Genomic DNA, 25,851 nt, shown 5'->3' with positions numbered 1-25,851 from the left:
GCCTTCGCAAGGAGTGCTGCCTTCGCAAGGAGAGTTGTCTTCGCAAGGAGAGCTGCCTTCGCAAGGAGTGCTGCCCTTGCAAGGAGTGCTGCCTTCGCAAGGAGTGCTGCCTTCGCACAGAGTGTTGCCTTACCACGGAGTGGAGCCTTCGCACGGAGTGGAGCCTTCGCACGGCGTGCATCCTTCACACAGAGTGCAGCCTTGGCTTGGAGTGCAACCTTCGCTTGGAGTGCAACCTTCGCTCAGAGTGCAACCTTCTCTCGGGGTGCAGCATTCGCATGGAGTGCAGCGTTTCCATGGAGTGCAGCCTTTGCAAGGAGTGCAGCCTTCGCACGGAGTGCAGCCTTCGCACGGAGTGTAGAATTTGCACGGAGTGCAGCCTTTGCAGGGATTGCGGCCTTCACATGGAATGCAGCCTTCGCATGGAGTGCAGCCTTTGCACAGAAAGCATTCTTGGCTCGGAGTGCAACCTTTGCTCGGAGTGCAACCTAAGCTCGGAGTGCAAACTTCGCTCGGTGTGCAGCCTTCGCAAGGTGTGCTGCCCATGCATGGAGTGCTGCCTTTGCACGGACTGCGGCTTTCGCACTGAGTGCAGCCTTTGCACCGATTGCAGACTTCACACCGAGTGCAGACTTCGCTCGGAGTGCAGCCTTCACACGAGGTGTAGCCTTCGCATGGAGTGCTGCCATCGCACGGAGTGCAGGCTTTACACGGAGTGCAGCCTTCGCAAAGAGTGCAGCCTTTGCAAGGAGTGCTGCCTTCACAAGGAGTGCTGCCTGCACAAGGAGTGCTGCCTTCGCAACGAGTGCTGCCTTCGCACGGAGTGCTGCCTTCGCACAGAGTGCAGCCTTCGCATGGAGTGCAGACTTTGCACGGAGTGCAGCCTTCACCCGGAGTGCAGCCTTCACCCGGAGTGCTGCCTTCATACCGAGTGCAGCCTTTGCACGGATTGCAGCCTTCACAAGGACTGCAGCCTTCGCACACAGATCAGCCTTCGCAATGACTGCAGCCTTCGCACAGAATGCAGCCTTCGCAAGGAGTGCTGATTTCGCACAGAGTGCTGCCGTCGCACGGAGTGAGGCCCTCACACGGAGTGCAGCCTTCGCACAGGGTGCATCCTTCGCACCGAGTGCAGCCTTCGCACGGAGCGCAGCCTTCACACCGAGTGCAACCTTCGCTCGGAATGCAACCTTTGCTCGGAGTGCAGCATTCGATGGAGTGCTGCTTTCGCAAGGAGTGCTGCCTTCGCAAGGAGTGCTGCCTTTGCTAGGAGTGCTGCCTTCGCAAGGAGTGCTGCTGTTGCATGGAGTGCAGCCTTCACATGGAGTGCAGACTTCGCATGGAGTGCAGCCATCGCATGGAGTGCAGCCTTTGGATGGAGTGAAGCCTTGACATGGAGTGCTGCATTCACACGAAGTGCTGCTGTTAGACGGCGTGCACCCTTCGCATGGAGAGCAGCCTTCGCACGGAGTGCTGTCATCGCACGGAGTGCAGCCTTTACAAGGAGTGCAGCCTTCGCAAGAAGTGCAACCTTCGCAACGAGTGCAGCCTTCGCAAAGAGTACTGCCTTCGCAAGGAGTGCTGCTTTTGCAAGGAGTGCTGATTCGCAAGGAGTGCTGCCTTCGCAAGGAGTGCTGCCTTCGCAAGGAGTGCTGCCTTCGCAAGGAGTGCTGCCTTCGCAAGGAGTGCTGCCTTCGCAAGGAGTGCTGCCTTCGCAAGGAGTGCTGCCTTCGCAAGGAGTGCTGCCTTCGCAAGGAGTGCTGCCTTCGCAAGGAGTGCTGCCTTCGCATGCAGTGCTGCCTTCGCATGCAGTGCTGCCTTTGCAAGGAGTGCTGCCTTCGCAAGGAGTGCTGCTTTCGCAAGGAGTGCTGATTCGCAATGAGTGCTGCCTTCGCAAGGAGTGCTGCCTTCGCAAGGAGAGCTGCCTTCGCAAGGAAAGCTACCTTCGCAAGGAGTGCTGCCCTTGCAAGGAGTGCTGCCTTCGCAAGGAGTGCTGCCTTCGCACGGAGTGTTGCCTTCGCACGGAGTGTTGCCTTCGCACGGAGTGCAGCCTTTGCACGGAGTGGAGCCTTCGCACGGAGTGCAGCCTTCGCACGGAGTGCTGCCTTCCTGCGGAGAGTAGCCTTCACGCGGAGTGCAGCCTTCACATGGCGTGCATCCTTCACACTGCAGCCTTCGCTCGGAGTGCAACCTTCGCTCGGAGTGCAACCTTCTCTCGGAGTGCAGCCTACGCATGGAGTGCAGCGTTTGCAAGGGAGTGCAGCCTTCGCATGGAGTGAAGCCTTCGCATGGAGTGCTGCCTTCGCACGAAGTGCTGCTGTTGCACGGAGTGCAGCCTTTGCATGGGTTGCAGCCTTCGCATGGAGTGCAGCCATTGCACGGCGTGCAGCCTACGCACGGAGTGCAGCCTTCGCACGGAGCGCAGCCTTCACACCGAGTGCAACCTTCGCTCGGAGTGCAACCTTTGCTCAGAGTGCAGTCTTCACATGGAGTGCAGCGTTTGCACGGAGTGATGCCTTCGCAAGGAGTACTGCCTTCGCAAGGAGTGCTGCCTTCACAAGGAGTGCTGCTGTTGCATGGAGTGCAGCCTTCGCATGGAGTGCAGACTTCGCATGGAGTGCAGCCATCACATGGAGTGCAGCCTTTGGATGGAGTGAAGCCATCACATGGAGTGCTGCCTTCACACGAAGTGCTGCTGTTGCACGGAGTGCAACCTTTGCATGGAGTGCAGTCTTCGCAATGAGTGTAGCCATTGCACGGAGTGCAGCCCTTGCACGGAGTGCAGCCTTCGCTAGGAGTGCAGCCTTCGCAAGGAGGCAGCCTTCGCAAGGAGATCTGCCTTCGCAAGGAGTGCTGCATTCGCAAGGAGTGCTGATTCGCAAGGAGTGCTGCCTTCGCAAGGAGTGCTGCCTTCGCAAGGAGTGCTGCCTCCGCAAGGAGTGCTGCTGTTGCACAGAGTGCAACCTTCGCATGGAGTGAAGCCTTCGCAATGTGTGTAGCTATCACACGGAGTACAGCCTTTGCACGGAGTGCAGCCTTTGCATGGAGTGCAGCCTTCACAAGGAGTGCAGCCTTCACAAGGAGGCAGCCTTCGCAAAGAGTGCTGCTCTCGCAAGGAATGCTGATCCGCAAGGAGTGCTGCCTTCGCAAGGAGAGCTGCCGTCTTAAGGAGTGCTGCCTTCGAAAGGAGTGCTACCATCGCAAGGAGTGCGGCCTACGTAAGGAGCGCAGATTTCCCAAGGTGTGCAGCCTTTGCACGGAGTGCAGCCATCGCACGGAGTGCTGTCATCGCACGGAGTGCATCCTTTACAAGGAGTGCAGCCATCGCAAGGAGTGCAGCCTTCGCAAGGAGTGCAGCCTTCGCAAATAGTACTGCCTTCGCAAGGAGTGCTGCTTTCGCAAGGAGTGCTGATTCGCAAGGAGTGCTGCCTTCGCATGGAGTGCTGCCTTCGCATGGAGTTCTGCCTTCGCAAGGAGTGCTGCCTTCGCATGCAGTGCTGCCTTTGCAAGGAGTGCTGCCTTCGCAAGGAGTGCTGCTTTCGCAAGGAGTGCTGATTCGCAATGAGTGCTGATTCGCAATGAGTGCTGCCTTCGCATGCAGTGCTGCCTTCGCAAGGAGAGCTGCCTTCGCAAGGAGAGCTGCCTTCGCAAGGAGTGCTGCCCATGCAAGGAGTGCTGATTCGCAGGGAGTGCTGCCTTCGCACGGAGTGTTGCCTTACCACGGAGTGGAGCCTTCGCACGGAGTGGAGACTTCGCACGGAGTGGAGCCTTCGCACGGAGTGCAGCCTTCGCACGGAGTGTTGCCTTCGCACGGAGTGCAGCCTTCGCACGGAGTGCTGCCTTCCCGCGGAGAGTAGCCTTCGCGCGGAGTGCAGCCTTCGCACGGCGTGCATCCTTCACACAGAGTGCAGCCTTGGCTTGGACTGCAACCTTCGCTCAGAGTGCAACCTTCGCTCGGAGTGCAACCTTCGCTCGGAGTGCAACCTTCTCTCGGAGTGCAGCCTTCGCATGGGGTGCAGCATGTGCATGGAGTGCAGCCTTCGCATGGAGTGAAGCCTTCGCATGGAGTGCTGCCATCGCACGAAGTGCTGCTGTTGCACGGAGTGCAGCCTTCGCATGGAGTGCAGCCTTCGCATGGCGTGCAGCCATCGCATGGCGTGCAGCCTACGCACGGAGTGCAGCCTTCGCAAGGAGTGCAGCCTTTGTAAGGAGCACAGCCTTCGCACGGAGTGCAGCGTTTGCACAGATTGCAGCCCTGGCTGAGAATGCAGCCTTTGCACGGGGTGCCGCCTTTCCATGAAATGCAGTTTTCGCATGGAGTGCAGTCTTCATATGGATTGCAACCTTCGCTTGGAGTGCAACCTCTGCTTGGTGTGCAACCTTTGCTTGGAGTGCATCCTTCGCTCGGAGTGCTGCCTTCACATGGAGTGCAACCTTTGCATGGAGTGCAGCCTTTGCATGTAGTGCATCCTTCACAGGGGGTGGAGCATTTGCATGGAGTGCATCCTTTGCATGGTGTGAAACCTTCACATGGAGTGCTGCCTTCGCACGAAGTGCTGCTGTTGCACAGTGTGCACCCTTCGCATGGAGTGCAGCCTTCGCACGGAGTGCTGCCATCGCCCTGAGTGCAGCCTTCACACGCAGTGCATCCTTCACAAGGAGTGCTGATTCGCAAGGAGTGCTGCCTTCGCAAGGAGTGCTGTCTTCGCAAGGAGTGCTGCCTTCGCAAGGAGTGCTGCCTTCGCAAGGAGTGCCGCCTTCACAAGGAGTGCCGCCTGCGCAAGGAGTGCTGCCTTCGCAACGAGTGCTGCGTTCGCACGGAGTGCTGCGTTCGCACGGAGTGCTGCCTTCGCACGGAGTGCAGCCTTCGCACGGAGTGCAGCCTTCGCACGGAGTGCAGCTTTCGCACGGAGTGGAGCTGATGCACGGAGTGCAGCCTTCGCACGGGGTGCAGCCTTCCCACAGAGTGCAGCCTTCCCACAGAGTGCAGCCTTCGCACGGAGTGCTACCATCGCAAGGAGTGCAGCCTACGTAAGGAGCGCAGATTTCCCAAGGTGTGCAGCCTTCGCACGGAGTGCAGCCTTCGCACGGAGTGCTGTCATCGTACGGAGTGCATCCTTTACAAGGAGTGCAGCCATCGCAAGGAGTGCAGCCTTCGAAAGGAGTGCAGCCCTCGCAAATAGTACTGCCTTCGCAAGGAGTGTGCTTTCGCAAGGAGTGCTGATTCGCAATGAGTGCTGCCTTCGCAAGGAGTGCTGCCTTCGCAAGGAGAGTTGCCTTCGCAAGGAGAGCTGCCTTCGCAAGGAGTGCTGCCCTTGCAAGGAGTGCTGCCTTCGCAGGGAGTGCTGCCTTCGCACGGAGTGTTGCCTTACCACGGAGTGGAGCCTTCGCACGGAGTGGAGCCTTCGCACGGCGTGCATCCTTCACACAGAGTGCAGCCTTGGCTTGGAGTGCAACCTTCGCTTGGAGTGCAACCTTCGCTCGGAGTGCAACCTTCTCTCAGGGTGCAGCCTTCGCATGGAGTGCAGCGTTTCTATGGAGTGCAGCCTTTGCATGGAGTGCAGCCTTCGCACAGAGTGCAGCCTTCGCACGGAGTGTAGCCTTCGCACGAAGTGCAGCCTTTGCAGGGATTGCGGCCTTCACATGGAATGCAGCCTTCGCATGGAGTGCAGCCTTTGCACAGAAAGCATTCTTGGCTCGGAGTGCAACCTTCGCTCAGAGTGCAACCTAAGCTCGGAGTGCAAGCTTCGCTCGGTGTGCAGCCTTCGCAAGGTGTGCTGCCCATGCATGGAGTGCTGCCTTTGCACGGACTGCGGCTTTCGCACTGAGTGCAGCCTTCGCACCGATTGCAGACTTCACACCGAGTGCAGACTTCGCACGGAGTGCAGCCTTCACACGAGGTGTAGCCTTCGCATGGAGTGCTGCCATCGCACAGAGTGCAGGCTTTACACGCAGTGCAGCCTTCGCAAAGAGTGCAGCCTTTGCAACGAGTGCAGCCTTCGAAAGGAGTGCAGCTTTTGCAAGGAGTACTGCCTTCGCAAGGAGTGCTGCCTTTGCAAAGGAGTACTGATTCGCTAGGAGTGCTGCCTTCGCAAGGAGTGCTGCCTTCGCAAGGACTGCCGCCTTCACAAGGAGTGCTGACTTTGCAAGGAGTGCTGCCTTCCCAAGGAGTGCTGCCATCGCATGGATTGCAGCGTTTGCATGGAATGCAGCCTTTGCATGGAGTGCATCCTTCACATGGAGTGCAGCCTTCGCACAAAGTGCAGCCATCGCATGGAGTTCAGCCTTCGCACAGAGTGCAGCCATCGCATGGAGTTCTCACTTCGCACGGAGTGCAGCCTTCGCACAGAGTGCAGCCCTCACAAGGACTGAAGCCTTCGCAAGGGCTGCAGCCTTCGCAAGGATTGCAGCCTTCGCAAGGAGTGGTGCCTTCGCACGGAGTGCTGCCTTCGCACGGAGTGCAGCCTTCGCACGGAGTGCAGCCTTCGCACCGAGTGCATCCTTCGCACCGAGTGCAGACATCGAACCGAGAGCAGACTTCGCACCGAGTGCAGCCTTCGCACGGATCGCAGCCTTTGCACGGAACGCAGCCTTCGCATGGTGTGCAGCGAATGCACGGAGTGCTGCCTTCGCAAGGAGTGCTGCCTTCGCACGGAGTGAAGCATTCGCACGGAGTGCTGCCATCGCACGGAGTGCAGATTTGACACGGAGTGCTGCCTTCGCTAGGAGTGCTGCCTTTGCAACGAGTGCTGCCTGCGCAAGGAGTGCTGCCTTCACAAGGAGTGGAGCCATCGCACGGAGTGCAGCCTTCGCAAGGAGTGCAGCCGTCGCACGGTGTGCAGCCTTCGCACAGTGTAGCCTTGGCATGGAGTGCAGCCTTTGCACAGAGTGCAGCCTTTGCACAGAATGCAGCCTTTACACGGTGTGCATCCTTCACATGAAATGCAGTTTTCGCATGGAGTGCAGTCTTCGTATGGAGTGCAGCATTTGCATGGAGTGCAGCCTTCGCATGGAGTGCAGTCATCGCACGGAGTGCAGCCTTCGCACGGAGTTCTGCCTTCGCATGGAGTGCAGCCATCGCATGGAGTGCAGCCTTTGCATGGAGTGCAGTCATCGTACGGAGTGCAGCCTTTGCACGGAGTTCTGCCTTCGCATGGAGTGCAGCCATCGCACGGAGTGCAGCCTTTGCATGGAGTGCACCCTTCGCGAGGAGTGCAGCCTTCGCAAGGAGTGCAGCCTTCGTTATGACTGCTGCCATCGTAAGGATTGCTGCTTTCGCAAGGAGCGCTGATTCGCCAGGAGTCCTGCCTTCGTAAGGAGTACTCCCTTCGCAAGGAGTACTCCCTTCGCAAGGAGAGCTGCCTTCGCAAGGAGTGCTGCCACCGCAAGGAGTGCTGCCTTCGCACGGAGTGCAGCCTGCGCAGTGAGTGCAGCCTTCGCACGGAGTGCAGCCTTCGCACGGAGTGCAGCCTTCGCACGGAGTGCAGCCTTCGCAAGGACTGCAGCTTTCGCAAGGAGTGCAGCCTTCATAAGGAGCACAGCCTTCGCAAGGAGTGCAGCCCTTGCACAGAGTGCAGCCTTTGCACAGAATGCAGCCTTTGCACGGGGTGTAGCCTTCACATGAAACGTAGTTTTCGCATGGAGTGCAGTCTTCGTATGGAGTGCAGCCTTCTCACGGAGTGCTGCCTTCGCAAGGAGTGCAGCCTTCGCACAGAATGCAGCCTTCGCAAGGTGTGCAGCCTTTGCATGGAGTGATGCTGTCGCACGGAGTGAGGCCTTCGCACGGAGTGCAGCCTTCTCACAGAGTGCAGCCTTCGCACCGAGTGCAGCCTTCGCACGGAGTGCAGCCTTCACACCAAGTGCAACCATCGCTCGGAGTGCAACCTTTACTCGGAGTGCAGCCTTCGCATGGAGTGCAGCGTTTGCACGGAGTGATGCCTTCGCAAGGAGTGTTGCCATCGCAAGGAGTGCTGTCTTCTCAAGGAGTGCTGCTGTTGCACGGAGTGCAGCCTCCCCATGGAGTGCAGACTTATCATGGAGTGCAGCCATCGCATGGAGTGCAGCCTTTGGATGGAGTGAAGCCTTCACATGGAGTGCTGCCTTCACACGAAGTGCTGCTGTTGCACGGAGAGCAACCTTCGCATGGAGTGCAACCTTCGCATGGAGTGCAGCCTTCGCAATGTGTGTAGCCATCGCACGGAGTTCAGCCTTTGCAAGGAGTGCAGCCGTCGCAAGGAGGCAGCTCGCAAGGAGTGCTGCCTTCGCAAGGAGTGCTGCTTTTGCAAGGAGTGCTGATTCGCAAGGAGTGCTGCCTTCACAAGGAGTGCTGCCTTCGCAAGGAGTGCTACTGTTGCACGGAGTGCAACCTTCGCATGGAGTGCAGCCTTCGCAATGAGTGTAGCCTTCGCAATGAGTGTAGCCATCGCATGGAGTGCAGCCTTTGCACTCAGTGCAGCCTTCGCAAGGAGTGCAGCCTTCGCAAGGAGGCAGCCTTCGCAACGAGTGCTGCTTTCGCAAGTAGTGCTGATTCGCCAGGAGTGCTGCCTTCGCAAGAAGTACTGCCTTCGCAAGGAGTGCTGCCTTCGCAAGGAGTGCTGCCTTCGCAAGCAGTGCTGCCTTCGCAAGGAGTGCTGCCTTTGCACAGAATGCAGCCTTCGCAGGGAGTGCAGAATTCGCACGGAGTGCATCCTTCGCACGGAATCCAGCCTTCGCGCGGAGTGCAGCCTTCGCACGGTTTGCAGCCTTCACACGGAGTGCAGCCTTCGCATGGAGAGCAGCCTTCGCACGGAGTGCAGCCTTCGCATGGTTGGGAGCCTTTGCATGACGTGCAGCCATCGCATGGAGTGCAGCCTTCGCTAGGAGTGCTGCTGTTGCACAGAGTGCAGCCTTCGCGTGGAGTGCAGCCTTCGCAAGGAGTGCAGCCATCGCACGCAGTGCAGCCTTTGCACGGAGTGCAGCCTTCGCACGGAGTGCAGGCCTTCACGCGGAGTGCAGCCTTCGCACGTAGTGCAGCCTTCGCACAGAGTGGAGCCTTTGCACAGAGTGCAGCCTTCGCACTGGGTGCAGCCTTCCCACGGAGTGCAGCCTTTGCACGGAGTGCAGCCTTCGCATGGAGTGCTACCATCGCAAGGAGTGCAGCCTATGTAAGGAGTGCAGATTTCCCAAGGAGTGCAGCCTTCGCACGGAGAGCAGCCTTCGCATGGAGTGCAGCCTTCGCACGGAGTGCTGTAATAGTATGGAGTGCAGCCTTTACACGGAGTTTAGCCTTCGCAAGGTGTGCAGCCTTCGCAAGGAGTGCAGCCTTCGCAAAGATTACTGCCTTCGCAAGGAGTGCTGCCTTCGCAAGGAGTGCTGATTCGCAATGAGTGCTGATTCGCAATGAGTGCTGCCTTCGCAAGGAGTGCTGCCTTCGCAAGGAGAGCTGCCTTCACAAGGAGTGCTGCCCTTGCAAGGAGTGTTGCCTTTGCAAGGAGTGCTGCCTTCGCAAGGAGTGCTGCCTTCGCGAGGAGTGATGCATCCGCACGGAGTGTTGCCTTCGCACGGAGTGCAGCATTCGCATGGAGTGGAACCTTCGCACGAAGTGCAGCCTTCGCACGGAGTGTATCCTACGCACGGAGTGCAGCCTTCGCGCGGAGAGCAGCCGTCGCGCGAATTTCAGCCTTCGCTCGGAGTCCAACCTTCACACAGAGTGCAGCCTTGGCTTGGAGTGCAACCTTCGCTCGGAGTGCAACCTTCGCTCGGAGTGCAACCTTCGCTCGGAGTGCAGCCTTCGATGGAGTGCAGCCTTCGCAAGGAGTGCAGCGTTTGCACGGAGTGCAGCCTTCGCACGGTGTGCAGCCTTCGCATGGAGTGCAGCCTTCGTACCGAGTGCAGCCTTCGCAAGGATTGCAGCCTTCGCACAGAATGCAGCCTTCGCAAGGAGTGCAGCCTTCGCACGGAGTGTTGCTGTCGCACGGAGTGAGGCTTTCGCACGGAGTGCAGCCTTCGCACAGAGTGCAGCCTTCACACCGAGTGCAGCCTTCGCACGGAGCGCAGCCTTCACACCGTCTGCAACCTTCGCTCGGAGTGCAACCTTTCCTCGGAGTGCAGCCTTCGCATGGAGTGCAGCCTTCACAAGGAGTGCTGCCTTTGCAAGGAGTGCTGCCTTCGCAAGGAGTGCTGCTGTTGCATGGAGTGCAGCCTTCGCATGGAGTGCAGACTTCGCATGGAGTGCAGCCATCGCATGGAGTGCAGCCTTTGGATGGAGTGAAGCCTTGACATGGAGTGCTGCATTCACACGAGGTGCTGCTGTTGGACGGCGTGCACCCTTCGCATGGAGAGCAGCCTTCGCACGGAGTGCTGTCATCGCACCGAGTGCAGCCTTTACAAGGAGTGCAGCCTTCGCAAGAAGTGCAACCTTCGCAACGAGTGCAGCCTTCGCAATGAGTACTGCCTTCGCAAGGAGTGCTGCTTTTGCAAGGAGTGTGATTCGCAAGGAGTTCTGCCTTCGCAAGGAGTGCTGCCTTCGCAAGGAGTGCTGCCTTCGCAAGGAGTGCTGCCTTCGCAAGGAGTGCTGCCTTCGCAAGGAGTGCTGCCTTCGCATGCAGTGCTCCCTTTGCAAGGAGTGCTGCATTCGCAAGGAGTGCTGCTTTCGCAACGAGTGCTGATTCGCAATGAGTGCTGCCTTCGCAAGGAGTGCTGCCTTCGCAAGGAGAGCTGCCTTCGCAAGGAAAGCTGCCTTCGCAAGGAGTGCTGCCCTTGCAAGGAGTGCTGCCTTCGCAAGGAGTGCTGCCTTCGCACGGAGTGTTGCCTTCGCACGGAGTGCAGCCTTTGCACCGAGTGGAGCCTTCGCACGGAGTGCAGCCTTCGCACGGAGTGCTGCCTTCCCGCGGAGAGTAGCCTTCGCGCGGAGTGCACCCTTCACATGGCGTGCATCCTTCACACAGAGTGCAGCCTTCGCTCGGAGTGCAACCTTCGCTCGGAGTGCAACCTTCTCTCGGAGTGCAGTCTTCGCATGGAGTGCATCGTTTGCATGGAGTGCAGCCTTCACATGGAGTGAAGCCTTCGCATGGAGTGCTGCCTTCGCACGAAGTGCTGCTGTTGCACGGAGTGCAGCCTTTGCATGGGTTGCAGCCTTCGCATGGAGTGCAGCCATTGCACGGCGTGCAGCCTACGCACAGAGTGCAGCCTTCGCACGGAGCGCAGCCTTCACACCAAGTGCAACCTTCGCTCGGAGTGCAACCTTTGCTCAGAGTGCAGTCTTCACATGGAGTGCAGCGTTTGCACGGAGTGATGCCTTCGCAAGGAGTGCTGCCTTCGCAAGGAGTGCTGCCTTCGCAAGGAGTGCTGCTGTTGCATGGAGTGCAGCCTTCGCATGGAGTGCAGACTTCGCATGGAGTGCAGCCATCGCATGGAGTGCAGCCTTTGGATGGAGTGAAGCCATCACATGGTGTGCTGCCTTCACACGAAGTGCTGCTGTTGCACGGAGTGCAACTTTCGCATGGAGTGCAGCCTTCGCAATGAGTGTAGCTATTGCACGGAGTGCAGCCCTTGCACGGAGCGCAGCCCTTGCACGAAGTGCAGCCTCCGCTAGGAGTGCAGCCTTCGCAAGGAGGCAGCCTTCGCAAGGAGATCTGCCTTCGCAAGGAGTGCTGCATTCGCAAGGAGTGCTGCATTCGCAAGGAGTGCTGATTCGCAAGGAGTGCTGCCTTCGCAAGGAGTGCTGCCTTCGCAAGGAGTGCTGCCTTCACAAGGAGTGCTGCTGTTGCACGGAGTGCAACCTTTGCATGGAGTGAAGCCTTCGCAATGGGTGTAGCTATCACACGGAGTGCAGCCTTTGCACGGAGTGCAGCCTTTGCACGGAGTGCAGCCTTCGCAAGGAGTGCAGCCTTCACAAGGAGGCAGCCTTCGCAAGGAAAGCTGCTCTCGCAAGGAGTGCTGATTCGCAAGGAGTGCTGCCTTCGCATGGAGTGCTGCCTTCGCAAGGAGTGCTATCTTCGCAAGGAGTGCTGCCTTCGCATGCAGTGCTGCCTTTGCAAGGAGTGCTGCCTTCACAAGGAGTGCTGCTTTCGCAAGGAGTGCTGATTCGCAATGAGTGCTGCCTTCGCATGCAGTGCTGCCCTCGCAAGGAGAGCTGCCTTTGCAAGGAGAGCTGCCTTCGCAAGGAGTGCTGCCCTTGCATGGAGTGCTGCCTTCGCAGGGAGTGCTGCCTTCGCACGGAGTGTTGCCTTACCACGGAGTGGAGCCTTCGCACGGAGTGGAGACTTCGCACGGAGTGGAGCCTTCGCACGGAGTGCAGCCTTCGCACGGAGTGCAGCCTTCGCACGGAGTGCTGCCTTCCCGCGGAGAGTAGCCTTCGCGCGGAGTGCAGCCTTCGCACGGCGTGCATCCTTCACACAGAGTGCAGCCTTGGCTTGGACTGCAACCTTCGCTCGGAGTGCAACCTTCGCTCGGAGTGCAACCTTCTCTCGGAGTGCAGCCTTCGCATGGGGTGCAGCGTTTCCATGGAGTGCAGCCATCGCATGGAGTGAAACCTTCGCATGGAGTGCTGCCATCGCACGAAGTGCTGCTGTTGCACGGAGTGCAGCCTTTGCATGGAGTGCAGCGTTTTCATGGAGTGCAGCCATCGCACGGCGTGCAGCGAATGCACGGAGTACAGCCTTCGCAAGGAGTGCAGCCTTTGTAAGGAGCACAGCCTTCACACGGAGTGTATCCTTGGCTCAGAATGCAACCTTTCCACGGGGTGCCGCCTTTGCATGAAATGCAGTTTTCGCATGGAGTGCAGTCTTCGTATGGATTGCAACGTTCACTCAGAGTGCAACCTCTGCTCGGTGTGCAACCATTGTTTGGAGTGCATCCTTCACTCGGAGTGCTGCCTTCGCATGGAGTGCAACCTTTGCATGGAGTGCAGTCTTTGCATGTAGTGCGTCCTTCACAGGGGGTGGAGCATTTGCATGGAGTGCAGCCTTTGCATGGAGTGAAACCTTCGCATGAAGTGCTGCCTTCGCACGAAGTGCTGCTGTTGCATGGCGTGCACCCTTCGCATGGAGTGCACCCTTCGCACGGAGTGCTGCCATCGCACTTAGTGCAGCCTTCACACGCAGTGCAGCCATCACAAGGCGTGCTGATTCGCAAGGAGTGCTGCCTTCGGAAGGAGAGCTGCCTTCTTAAGGAGTGCTGCCTTCGCAAGGAGTGCTGCCTTCACATGGAGTGCTGCCTTCGCAAGGTGTGCTGCCTTCGCAAGGTGTGCTGCCTTTGCACGGATGGCAGCCTTCACAGGGAATGCAGAATTCGCACGGAGTGCATCTTTCGCACGGAATGCGGCCTTTGCACGGAGTGCAGCCTTCGCACGGAGTGGAGGCCTTCAACGGAGTGCAGCCTTCGCACGGAGTGCAGCCTTCGCACGGAGTGGAGCCTTTGCACGGAGTGCAGCCTTCGCACGGGGTGCAGCCTTCCCACGGAGTGCAGCCTTCGCACGGCGTGCTACCATCGCAAGGAGTGCAGCCTACGTAAGGAGCGCAGATTTCCCAAGGTGTGCAGCCTTCGCACGGAGTGTAGCCTTCGCACGGAGTGGAGCCTTTGCACGGGGTGCAGCCTTTGCATGGACTAGAGCCTTCACATGAAATGCTATTTCTCGATGGATTTCAATCTTCGTATGGAGTGCAACCTTCACTCTGAGTGGAACTTTCGCTCGGAGTGCAACCTTCGCTCGGAGTGCAATCTTCGCTCGGAGTGCAGCCTTCACATGGGGTGCCGCGTTTGCATGGAGTGCAGCCTTTGCATGGAGTGAAGCCTTCACATGGAGTGCAGCATTTGCATGGAGTGCAGCATACGCATGGAGTGATGCCTTCGCACAGATTGCTGCTGTTGCATGGAGTGCAGCCTTCGCATTGAGTGCTGCCTTCGCATAGAGTGCAGCCATCGCATAGAGCGCTGCCTTCGCATGGGGTGAAGCCTTCACATGGAGTGCAGCCTTCGCATGGAGTGCAGCCATCGCAAGGAGTGCTGCCTTCGCGCGGAGAGCAGCCTTCGCATGGAGTGCAGCCTTTGCACGGATTGCATCCTTCACACAGACTGCAGCCTTATCTTGTGGTGCAACCATCGCTCGGAGTGCAACATTCGCTCGGAGTGCAACCTTCACTCGGTGTGCAGCCTACGCACGGAGTGCAGCCATTGTAAGGAACACAGCCTTCGCACGGTGTGCGGCCCTTGCACAGAGTGCAGCCTTTGCTCAGAATGCAGCCTTTGCACGGGGTGCAGCCTTTGCATGAAATGCAGTTTTCGCATGGAGTGCAGTCTTCGTATGGATAGCAACCTTCGCTCAGAGTGCAAACTCTGCTCGGAGTGCAACCTTTGCTGGGAGTGCTGCCTTCGCATGGAGTGCAGCGTTTGCATGGAGTGCAGCCTTTGCATGGAGTGCATCCTTCACATGGGGTGGAGCATTTGCATGGAGTGCAGCCTAAGCATGGAGTGAAATCTTTGCATGGAGTGCAGCCTTCGCACAGAGTGCTGCCATCGCATGGAGTGCAGCCTTCACACGCAGTGCAGCCTTCACAAGGAGTGCTGATTCGCAAGGAGTGCTGCCTTCGCAAGGAGTGCTGCCTTCGCATGGAGTGTTGCCTTCGCAAGGAGTGCTGCCTTCGCAAGGAGTGCTGCCTTCACAAGGAGTGCTGCCTTTGCAAGGAGTGCTGCCTGCGCAAGGAGTGCTGCCTTCGCAACGAGTTCTGCCTTCGCACGGAGTGCTGCCTTCGCACGGAGTGCAGCCTTCGCACGGAGTGCAGCCTTCGCACGGAGTGCAGTCTTCGCACGGAGTGCAGCCTATGCACGGATTGCAGCCTTCGCAAGGACTGCAGCCTCCGCATAGAGTTCAGCCTTCGCAAGGACTGCAGCCTTCGCACAGAATGCAGCCTTCGCAAGGAGTGCAGCCTTCGCACGGAGTACTGCTGTCGCACGGAGTGAGGCCTTCGCACCGAGTGCAGCCTTCGCACGGAGTGCACCTTCACACCGAGTGCAACCATCGCTCGGAGTGCAACCTTTACTCGGAGTGCAGCCTTCGCATGGAGTGCAGCGTTTGCACGGAGTGATGCCTTCGCAAGGAGTGCTGCCTTCGCAAGGAGTGCTGTCTTCTCAAGGAGTGCTGCTGTTGCACGGAGTGCAGCCTCCGCATGGAGTGCAGACTTCGCATGGAGTGCAGCCATCGCATGGAGTGCAGCCTTTGGATGGAGTGAAGCCTTCACATGGAGTGCTGCCTTCACACGAAGTGCTGCTGTTGCACGGAGTGCAACCTTCGCATGGAGTGCAGCCTTCGCAATGTGTGTAGCCATCGCGGGGAGTGCAGCCTTCGCAAGGAGTGCAGCCTTCGCAAGGAGGCAGCCTTCGCAAGGAGTGCTGCCTTCGCAAGGAGTGCTGCTTTTGCAAGGAGTGCTGATTCGCAAGGAGTGCTGCCTTCACAAGGAGTGCTGCCTTCGCAAGGAGTGCTACTGTTGCACGGAGTGCAACCTTCGCATGGAGTGCAGCCTTCGCAATGAGTGTAGCCATCGCATGGAGTGCAGCCTTTGCACTCAGTGCAGCCTTCGCAAGGAGTGCAGCCTTCACAAGGAGGCAGCCTTCGCAAGCAGTGCTGCCTTCGCAACGAGTGCTGTTTACGCAAGGAGTGCTGATTCGCCAGGAGTGCTGCCTTCGCAAGAAGTACTGCCTTCGCAAGGAGTGCTGCCTTCGCAAGGAGTGCTGCCTTCGCAAGCAGTGCTGCCTTCGCAAGGGGTGCTGCCTTTGCACAGAATGCAGCCTTCGCAGGGAGTGCAGAATTCGCACGGAGTGCATCCTTCGCACGGAATGCAGCCTTCGCACGGAGTGCAGCCTTCGCACGGTTTGCAGCCTTCAAACGGAGTGCAGCCTTCGCATGGAGAGCAGCCTTCGCACGGAGTGCAGCCTCCGCATGGTTGGCAGCCTTTGCATGACGTGCAGCCATCGTATGGAGTGCAGCCTTCGCTAGGAGTGCTGCTGTTGCACAGAGTGCAGCCTTCGCATGGAGTGCAGCCTTCGCAAGGAGTGCAGCCATCGCACGCAGTGCAGCCTTTGCACGGAGTGCAGCCTTCGCAAGGAGTGCAGCCTTCACAAAGACTACTGCCTTCGCAAGGAGTGCTGCCTTCGCAAGGGGTGCTGATTCACAATGAGTGCAGCCTTCGCAAGGAGTGCTGCCTTCGCAAGGAGTGCTGCCTTCGCAAGGAGTGCTGCCTTTGCAAGGAGTGCTGCCTTCACAAGGAGTGCTGCCTTCACAAGGAGTGCTGCCTTCGCAAGGAGTGCTGCCTTCGCAAGGAGTGCTGCTGTTGCATGGAGTGCAGCCTTCGCATGGAGTGCAGACTTCACATGGAGTGCAGCCATCGCATGGAGTGCAGCCTTTGGATGGAGTGAAGCCATCACATGGAGTGCTGCCTTCACACGAAGTGCTGCTGTTGCACGGAGTGCAACTTTCGCATGGAGTGCAGCCTTCGCAATGAGTGTAGCTATTGCACGGAGTGCAGCCCTTGCACGGAGCGCAGCCCTTGCACGAAGTGCAGCCTCCGCTAGGAGTGCAGCCTTCGCAAGGAGGCAGCCTTCGCAAGGAGATCTGCCTTCGCAAGGAGTGCTGCATTCGCAAGGAGTGCTGCATTCGCAAGGAGTGCTGATTCGCAAGGAGTGCTGCCTTCGCAAGGAGTGCTGCCTTCGCAAGGAGTGCTGCCTTCTCAAGGAGTGCTGCTGTTGCACGGAGTGCAACCTTTGCATGGAGTGAAGCCTTCGCAATGGGTGTAGCTATCACACGGAGTGCAGCCTTTGCACGGAGTGCAGCCTTTGCACGGAGTGCAGCCTTCGCAAGGAGTGCAGCCTTCACAAGGAGGCAGCCTTCGCAAGGAGTGCTGCTCTCGCAAGGAGTGCTGATTGGCAAGGACTGCTGCCTTCGCATGGAGTGCTGCCTTCGCAAGGAGTGCTGCCTTCGCATGCAGTGCTGCCTTTGCAAGGAGTGCTGCCTTCGCAAGGAGTGCTGCTTTCGCAAGGAGTGCTGATTCGCAATGAGTGCTGCCTTCGCATGCAGTGCTGCCCTCGCAAGGAGAGCTGCCTTCGCAAGGAGAGCTGCCTTCGCAAGGAGTGCTGCCCTTGCATGGAGTGCTGCCTTCGCAGGGAGTGCTGCCTTCGCACGGAGTGCTGCCTTCCCGCGGAGAGTAGCCTTCGCGCGGAGTGCAGCCTTCGCACGGCGTGCATCCTTCACACAGAGTGCAGCCTTGGCTTGGACTGCAACCTTCGCTCGGAGTGCAACCTTCGCTCGGAGTGCAACCTTCTCTCGGAGTGCAGCCTTCGCATGGGGTGCAGCGTTTCCATGGAGTGCAGCCATCGCATGGAGTGAAACCTTCGCATGGACTGCTGCCATCGCACGAAGTGCTGCTGTTGCACGGAGTGCAGCCTTTGCATGGAGTGCAGCCTTTGCATGGAGTGCAGCCATCGCACGGCGTGCAGCGTATGCACGGAGTACAGCCTTCGCAAGGAGTGCAGCCTTTGTAAGGAGCACAGCCTTCACACGGAGTGTATCCTTGGCTCAGAATGCAACCTTTCCACGGGGTGCCGCCTTTGCATGAAATGCAGTTTTCGCATGGAGTGCAGTCTTCGTATGGATTGCAACGTTCACTCAGAGTGCAACCTCTGCTCGGTGTGCAACCATTGTTTGGAGTGCATCCTTCACTCGGAGTGCTGCCTTCGCATGGAGTGCAACCTTTGCATGGAGTGCAGCCTTTGCATGTAGTGCATCCTTCACAGGGGGTGGAGCATTTGCATGGAGTGCAGCCTTTGCATGGAGTGAAACCTTCGCATGGAGTGCTGCCTTCGCACGAAGTGCTGCTGTTGCATGCCGTGCACCCTTCGCATGGAGTGCACCCTTCGCACGGAGTGCTGCCATCGCACTTAGTGCAGCCTTCACACGCAGTGCAGCCTTCACAAGGCGTGCTGATTCGCAAGGGGTGCTGCCTTTGCAAGGAGGTCTGCCTTCGCAAGGAGTGCTGCCTTCGCATGGAGTGCTGCCTTCGCAAGGAGTGCTGCCTTCGCAAGGAGTGCCGCCTTCACAAGGAGTGCCGCCTTCGCAAGGAGTGCCGCCTGCGCAAGGAGTGCTGCCTTCGCAACGAGTGCTGCGTTCGCAAGGAGTGCTGCGTTCGCACGGAGTGCTGCGTTCGCACGGAGTGCAGCCTTCGCACGGAGTGCAGCCTTCGCACGGAGTGCAGCCTTCGCACGGAGTGCAGCCAATTCACGGATTGCAGCTTTCGCACAGAGTGAGGCCTTCGCACGGAGTGCAGCCTTCACACCGAGTGCAACCTTCGCTCGGAGTGCAACCTTCACTCGAAGTGCAGCCTTCGCATTGAGCGCAGCGTTTGCACGGAGTGATGCCTTCGCAAGGAGTGCTGCCTTCGCAAGGAGTGCTGCCTTGGCAAGGAGTGCTGCTGTTGCACGGAGTGAAGATTTCGCATGGAGTGCAGACTTCACATGGAGTGCAGCCATCGAATGGAGTGCAGCCTTTGGATGGAGTGAAGCCTTCACATGGAGTGCTGCCTTCACACGAGGTGCTGCTGTTGCACGGATTGCAACCTTCGCATGGAGTGCAGCCTTCGCAATGAGTGTAGCCATCGCACAGAGAGCAGCCTTTGCACGGAGTGCAGCCTTTGCACAGAGTGCAGCCTTTGCACGGAGTGCAGCCTTCGCAAGGAGTGCAGCCTTCGCAAGGAGTGCTGCCTTCGCAAGGAGTGCTGCTTTCTCAAGGAGTGCTGATTCGCAAGGAGTGCTGACTTCGCATGGAGTGCTGCCTTGGCAAGGAGTGTTGCTGTTGCACAGAGTGCAGGTTTCGCATGGAGTGCAGACTTCACATGGAGTGCAGCCATCGCATGGAGTGCAGCCTTTGGATGGAGTGAAGCCTTCACATTGAGTGCTGCCTTCACACGAGGTGCTGCTGTTGCACGGATTGCAACCTTCGCATGGAGTGCAGCCTTCGCAATGAGTGTAGCCATTGCACAGAGTGCAGCCTTTGCACGGGGTGCAGACTTTGCACGGTGTGCAGCCTTTGCACGGAGTGCAGCCTTCGCAAGGAGTGCTGCCTTCGCAAGGAGTGCTGCTTTCGCAAGGAGTGCTGATTCGCAAGGAGTGCTGCCTTCGCAAGGAGTGCTGCCTTCGCAAGGAGTGCTGCTGTTGCACGGAGTGCAGCCTTCACATGGAGTGAAGCCTTCGCAATGAGTGTAGCCATCGCACGGTGTGCAGCCTTCGCACGGAGTGCAGCCTTCGCAAGGAGTGCAGCCTTCGCAAGGAGTGCAGCCTTCGCAAGGAGTGCTGCCTTCACATGGAGTGCTGCCTTCGCAAGGAGTGCTGATTCGCAAGGAGTGCTGCCTTCACATGGAGTGCTGCCTTCGCAAGGAGTGCTGCCTTAGCAAGGTGTGCTGCCTTCGCAAGGTGTGCTGCCTTTGCACGGATGGCAGTCTTCACAGGGAGTGCAGAATTCGCACGGAGTGCATCCTTCGCACGGAATGCAGACTTCGCAAGGAGTGCAGCCTTCGCACGAAGTGCAGCCTTCGCACGGATTGCAGCCTTTTCATGGAGAGCAGCCTTCCCATGGAGTGCAGCCTTCGCATGGAGGGCAGCCTTTTCATGGCGTGCAGCCATCGCATGGAGTGCAGCCTTCGCTAGGAGTGCTGCTGTTCCACTGAGTGCAGCCTTCGCATGGAGTGCAGCCTTTGCAAGGAGTGCAGCCATTGCACGCAGTGCAGCCTTTGCACGGAGTGCAGCCTTTGCAAGGAGTGCAGCCTTCGCAAGGAGTGCTGCCTTCGCAAGGAGTGCTGCTTTCGCAAGGAGTGCTGATTCGCAAGGAGTGCTGCCTTCGCAAGGAGTGCTGCCGTCACAAGGAGAGCTGCTTCGCAAGGAGTGCTGCCTTCGCACGGAGTGCTGATTCGCAAGGAGTGCTGCCTTCGGAAGGAGAGCTGCCTTCTTAAGGAGTGCTGCCTTCGCAAGGAGTGCTGCCTTCACATGGAGTGCTGCCTTCGCAAGGTGTGCTGCCTTCGCAAGGTGTGCTGCCTTTGCACGGATGGCAGCCTTCACAGGGAGTGCAGAATTCGCACGGAGTGCATCCTTCGCACGGAATGCAGCCTTTGCACGGAGTGCAGCCTTCGCACGGAGTGGAGGCCTTCAACGGAGTGCAGCCTTCGCACGGAGGGCAGCCTTCGCACGGAGTGGAGCCTTTGCACGGAGTGCAGCCTTCGCATGGGGTGCAGCCTTCCCACGGAGTGCAGCCTTCGCACGGCGTGCTACCATCACAAGGAGTGCAGCCTACGTAAGGAGCGCAGATTTCCCAAGGTGTGCAGCCTTCGCACGGAGTGTAGCCTTCGCACGGAGTGGAGCCTTTGCACGGGGTGCAGCCTTTGCATGGAGTGGAGCCTTCACATGAAATGCTATTTCTCGATGGATTTCAGTCTTCGTATGGAGTGCAACCTTCACTCTGAGTGGAACTTTCGCTCGGAGTGCAACCTTCGCTCGGAGTGCAATCTTCGCTCGGAGTGCAGCCTTCACATGGGGTGCCGCGTTTGCATGGAGTGCAGCCTTTGCATGGAGTGCAGCCTTCACATGGAGTGCTGCCTTCGCATAGAGTGCAGCCATCGCATAGAGCGCTGCCTTCGCATGGGGTGAAGCCTTCACATGGAGTGCAGCCTTCGCATGGAGTGCAGCCATCGCAAGGTGTGCTGCCTTCGCGCGGAGAGCAGCCTTCGCATGGAGTGCAGCCTTTGCACGGATTGCATCCTTCACACAGACTGCAGCCTTATCTTGTGGTGCAACCATCGCTCGGAGTGCAACATTCGCTCGGAGTGCAACCTTCACTCGGTGTGCAGCCTACGCACGGAGTGCAGCCATTGTAAGGAACACAGCCTTCGCACGGTGTGCGGCCTTTGCACAGAGTGCAGCCTTTGCTCAGAATGCAGCCTTTGCACGGGGTGCAGCCTTTGCATGAAATGCAGTTTTCGCATGGAGTGCAGTCTTCGTATGGATAGCAACCTTCGCTCAGAGTGCAAACTCTGCTCGGAGTGCAACCTTTGCTCGGAGTGCTGCCTTCGCATGGAGTGCAGCGTTTGCATGGAGTGCAGCCTTTGCATGGAGTGCATCCTTCACATGGGGTGGAGCATTTGCATGGAGTGCAGCCTAAGCATGGAGTGAAACCTTTGCATGGAGTGCAGCCTTCGCACGGAGTGCTGCCATCGCATGGAGTGCTGCCTTCACACGCAGTGCAGCCTTCACAAGGAGTGCTGATTCGCAAGGAGTGCTGCCTTCGCAAGGAGTGCTGCCTTCGCATGGAGTGTTGCCTTCGCAAGGAGTGCTGCCTTCGCAAGGAGTGCTGCCTTCACAAGGAGTGCTGCCTTTGCAAGGAGTGCTGCCTGCGCATGGAGTGCTTCCTTCGCAACGAGTTCTGCCTTCGCACGGAGTGCTGCCTTCACACGCAGTGCAGCCTTCACAAGGAGTGCTGATTCGCAAGGAGTGCTGCCTTCGCAAGGAGTGCTGCCTTCGCATGGAGTGTTGCCTTCGCAAGGAGTGCTGATTCGCAAGGAGTGCTGCCTTCACAAGGAGTGCTGCCTTCGCAAGGAGTGCTACTGTTGCACGGAGTGCAACCTTCGCATGGAGTGCAGCCTTCGCAATGAGTGTAGCCATCGCATGGAGTGAAGCCTTTGCACTCAGTGCAGCCTTCGCAAGGAGTGCAGCCTTCGCAAGGAGGCAGCCTTCGCAAGGAGTGCTGCCTTCGCAACGAGTGCTGTTTTCGCAAGGAGTGCTGATTCGCCAGGAGTGCTGCCTTCGCAAGAAGTACTGCCTTCGCAAGGAGTGCTGCCTTCGCAAGCAGTGCTGCCTTCGCAAGGAGTGCTGCCTTTGCACAGAATGCAGCCTTCGCAGGGAGTGCAGAATTCGCACGGAGTGCATCCTTCGCACGGAATGCAGCCTTCGCACGGAGTGCAGCCTTCGCACGGTTTGCAGCCTTCACACGGAGTGCAGCCTTCGCATGGAGAGCAGCCTTCGCACGGAGTGCAGCCTCCGCATGGTTGGCAGCCTTTGCATGACGTGCAGCCATCGTATGGAGTGCAGCCTTCGCTAGGAGTGCTGCTGTTGCACAGAGTGCAGCCTTCGCATGGAGTGCAGCCTTCGCAAGGAGTGCAGCCATCGCACGCAGTGCAGCCTTTGCACGGAGTGCAGCCTTCGCAAGGAGTGCAGCCTTCGCAAAGACTACTGCCTTCGCAAGGAGTGCTGCCTTCGCAAGGAGTGCTGATTCGCAATGAGTGCTGCCTTCGCAAGGAGTGCTGCCTTCGCAAGGAGAGCTGCCTTCGCAAGGAGTGCTGCCCTTGCAAGGAGTGTTGCCTTTGCAAGGAGTGCTGCCTTCGCAAGGAGTGCTGCCTTCGCGAGGAGTGATGCATTCGCACGGAGTGTTGCCTTCGCACGGAGTGCAGCCTTCGCATGGAGTGGAACCTTCGCATGAAGTGCAGCCTTCGCACGGAGTGCGGAGTGTATCCTACGCACGGAGTGCAGCCTTCGCGCGGAGAGCAGCCGTCGCGCGAATTTCAGCATTCGCACGGAGTCCAACCTTCACACAGAGTGCAGCCTTGTCTTGGAGTGCAACCTTCGCTCGGAGTGCAACCTTTGCTCGGAGTGCAACCTTCGCTCAGAGTGGAGCCTTCGATGGAGTGCAGCCTTCGCAAGGAGTGCAGCGTTTTCATGGAGTGCAGCCTTCGCATGGAGTGAAGGCTTCGCATGGAGTGCTGCCTTCGCACGAAGTGCTGCTGTTGCACGGAGTGCAGCCTTTGCATGGAGTGCAGCCTTTGCATGGAGTGCAGCCATCGCACGGCGTGCAGTCTACGCATGGAGTGCAGCCCTCTCAAGGAGTGCAGCCTTTGAAAGGAGCACAGCCTTCACACTGAGTGCAGCCTTTGCACAGAGTGCAGCCTTTGCTCAGATTGCAGCCTTTGCATGGGGTGCAGCCTTTGCATGAAATGCAGTTTTCGCATGGAGTGCAGTATCTGTACAGATTGCAACCTTCACTCGGAGTGCAACCTCTGCTCGGAGTGCAACCTTTGCTCGGAGTGCATCCTTCGCTCGGAGTGAAGCCTTCGCATGGAGTGCAGCATTTGCATGGAGTGCAGCCTTTGCATGGAGTGCATCCATCACATGGGGTGGAGCATTTGCATGGAGTGCAGCTTTTGCATGGAGTGAAACCTTCGCATGGAGTGCTGCCTTCACACGAAGTGCTGCTGTTGCACGGCGTGCATCCTTCGCATGGAGTGCAGCCTTCGCACGGAGTGCTGCCATCGCACGGAATGCAGCCTTCACATGCAGTGCAGCCTTTGCAAGGAGTGCAGCCTTCGCAAGGAGTGCAGCGTCCGGAAAGACTACTGCCTTCGCAAGGAGTGCTGCCTTCACAAGGTGTGCTGATTCGCAAGGAGTGCTGATTCGCAAGGAGTACTGCCTTCGCAAGGAGTGCTGCCTTCGCAAGGAGTGCTGCCTTTGCAAGGAGTGCTGCCTTCACAAGGAGTGCTGCCTTCACAAGGAGTGCTGCCTTCGCAAAGACTACTGCCTTCGCAAGGAGTGCTGCCTTCGCAAGGAGTGCTGATTCGCAATGAGTGCTGCCTTCGCAAGGAGTGCTGCCTTCGCAAGGAGAGCTGCCTTCGCAAGGAGTGCTGCCCTTGCAAGGAGTGTTGCCTTTGCAAGGAGTGCTGCCTTCGCAAGGAGTGCTGCCATCGCGAGGAGTGATGCATTCGCACGGAGTGTTGCCTTCGCACGGAGTGCAGCCTTCGCATGGAGTGGAACCTTCGCATGAAGTGCAGCCTTCGCACGGAGTGTATCCTACGCACGGAGTGCAGCCTTCGCGCGGAGAGCAGCCGTCGCGCGAATTTCAGCATTCGCACGGAGTCCAACCTTCACACAGAGTGCAGCCTTGTCTTGGAGTGCAACCTTCGCTCGGAGTGCAACCTTTGCTCGGAGTGCAACCTTCGCTCAGAGTGGAGCCTTCGATGGAGTGCAGCCTTCGCAAGGAGTGCAGCGTTTTCATGGAGTGCAGCCTTCGCATGGAGTGAAGGCTTCGCATGGAGTGCTGCCTTCGCACGAAGTGCTGCTGTTGCACGGAGTGCAGCCTTTGCATGGAATGCAGCCTTTGCATGGAGTGCAGCCATCGCACGGCGTGCAGTCTACGCATGGAGTGCAGCCCTCTCAAGGAGTGCAGCCTTTGAAAGGAGCACAGCCTTCACACTGAGTGCAGCCTTTGCACAGAGTGCAGCCTTTGCTCAGATTGCAGCCTTTGCATGGGGTGCAGCCTTTGCATGAAATGCAGTTTTCGCATGGAGTGCAGTATCTGTACAGATTGCAACCTTCACTCGGAGTGCAACCTCTGCTCGGAGTGCAACCTTTGCTCGGAGTGCATCCTTCGCTCGGAGTGAAGCCTTCGCATGGAGTGCAGCATTTGCATGGAGTGCAGCCTTTGCATGGAGTGCATCCATCACATGGGGTGGAGCATTTGCATGGAGTGCAGCTTTTGCATGGAGTGAAACCTTCGCATGGAGTGCTGCCTTCACACGAAGTGCTGCTGTTGCACGGCGTGCATCCTTCGCATGGAGTGCAGCCTTCGCACGGAGTGCTGCCATCGCACGGAATGCAGCCTTCACATGCAGTGCAGCCTTTGCAAGGAGTGCAGCCTTCGCAAGGAGTGCAGCGTCCGGAAAGACTACTGCCTTCGCAAGGAGTGCTGCCTTCACAAGGTGTGCTGATTCGCAAGGAGTGCTGATTCGCAAGGAGTGCTGCCTTCGCAAGGAGTGCTGCCTTCGCAAGGAGTGCTGCCTTTGCAAGGAGTGCTGCCTTCACAAGGAGTGCTGCCTTCACAAGGAGTGCTGCCTTCGCAAGGAGTGCTGCCTGCGCAAAGAGTGCTGCCTGCGCAAAGAGTGCTGCCTTCGCAACGAGTGCTGCCTTCGCACGGAGTGCTGCCTTCGCACGGAGTGCAGCCTTTGTACGGAATGCAGCCTTTGTACGGAATGCAGCGTTTGCACGGAGTGCAGCCTTCGCACAGAGTGCAGCCTTCGCACGGTGTGCAGCCTTCGCACGGAGTGCAGCCTTCGTACCGAGTGCAGCCTTCGCAAGGACTGCAGCCTTCGCACAGAATGCAGCCTTCGCAATGAGTGCAGCCTTCGCACGGAGTGCTGCTGTCGCACGGAGTGAGGCCTTCACACGGAGGGCAGCCTTCGCACAGAGTGCAGCCTTCACACCGAATGCAGCCTTCACACGGAGCGCAGCCTTCATACGGTCTGCAACCTTCGCTCGGAGTGCAACCTTTCCTCGGAGTGCAGCCTTCGCATGGAGTGCAGCCTTCACAAGGAGTGCAGCCATCGCACGGAGTGCAGCCCTTGCACTGAGTGCAGCCTTCGCAAGGAGTGCAGCCTTCGCAAGGAGGCAGCCTTCGCAAGGAGTGCTGTCTTCGCAAGGACTGCTGCTTTCGCAAGGAGTGCTGATTTGCAAGGGGTGCTGCCTTCGCAAGGAGAGTTGCCTTCGCAAGAAGTACTGCCTTCGCAAGGAGTGCTGGCTTCGCAAGGAGTGCTGCCTTCGCAAGGAGTGCTGCCTTCACAAGGAGTGCTGCCTTTTCACGGATTGCAGCCATCGCAGGGAGTTCAGAATTCGCACGGAGTGCATCCTTCGCACGGAATACAACCTGCGCAAGGAGTGCAGCCTTCGCACGGAGTGCACCCTTCGCACGGAGTGCAGCCTTCGCACGGAGTGCACCCTTCGCACAGAGTGCAGAGTTCGCATGGAGAGCAGCCTTTGCACGGAGTGCAGCCTTCGCATGGAGGGCAGCGTTTGCATGGC

At 58.4% G+C, this 25,851-nt stretch overlaps 1 protein-coding gene across 1 annotated transcript; it reads left to right on the top strand.

The window, feature by feature from the left end:
• Window positions 1-482: 482 nt before the first annotated feature.
• LOC126213165 (mRNA decay activator protein ZFP36L3-like) lies at window positions 483-25,209 on the top strand. The gene is made up of 3 exons (XM_049940787.1): window positions 483-1,172; window positions 11,204-11,275; window positions 24,369-25,209. Exons 1-3 carry the CDS (start codon window positions 1,000-1,002, stop codon window positions 25,207-25,209), a joined length of 1,086 nt encoding a protein of 361 aa, XP_049796744.1. The 5' UTR covers window positions 483-999.
• The last annotated feature ends 642 nt before the right edge of the window (window positions 25,210-25,851 follow it).

This window comes from Schistocerca nitens, chromosome 11 (assembly GCF_023898315.1).
Source record: "Schistocerca nitens isolate TAMUIC-IGC-003100 chromosome 11, iqSchNite1.1, whole genome shotgun sequence".
NCBI classification, from domain to species: domain Eukaryota; kingdom Metazoa; phylum Arthropoda; class Insecta; order Orthoptera; family Acrididae; genus Schistocerca; species Schistocerca nitens.
Note: the sequence above shows the minus strand (reverse complement) of the source record. Positions and strands in the feature narration are given on the sequence as shown.

Coding starts and splice junctions, on each gene's coding strand:
- LOC126213165 (XM_049940787.1), top strand. CDS start 1,000: ATGACTGCAGCCTTCGCACAGAATGCAGCCTTCGCAAGGAGTGCTGAT. Junction 1,173..11,203: donor GCCTTCACACCGAGTGCAAC/CTTCGCTCGGAA, acceptor ACCAAGTGCAAC/CTTCGCTCGGAGTGCAACCT. Junction 11,276..24,368: donor GCGTTTGCACGGAGTGATGC/CTTCGCAAGGAG, acceptor ACAGATTGCAAC/CTTCACTCGGAGTGCAACCT.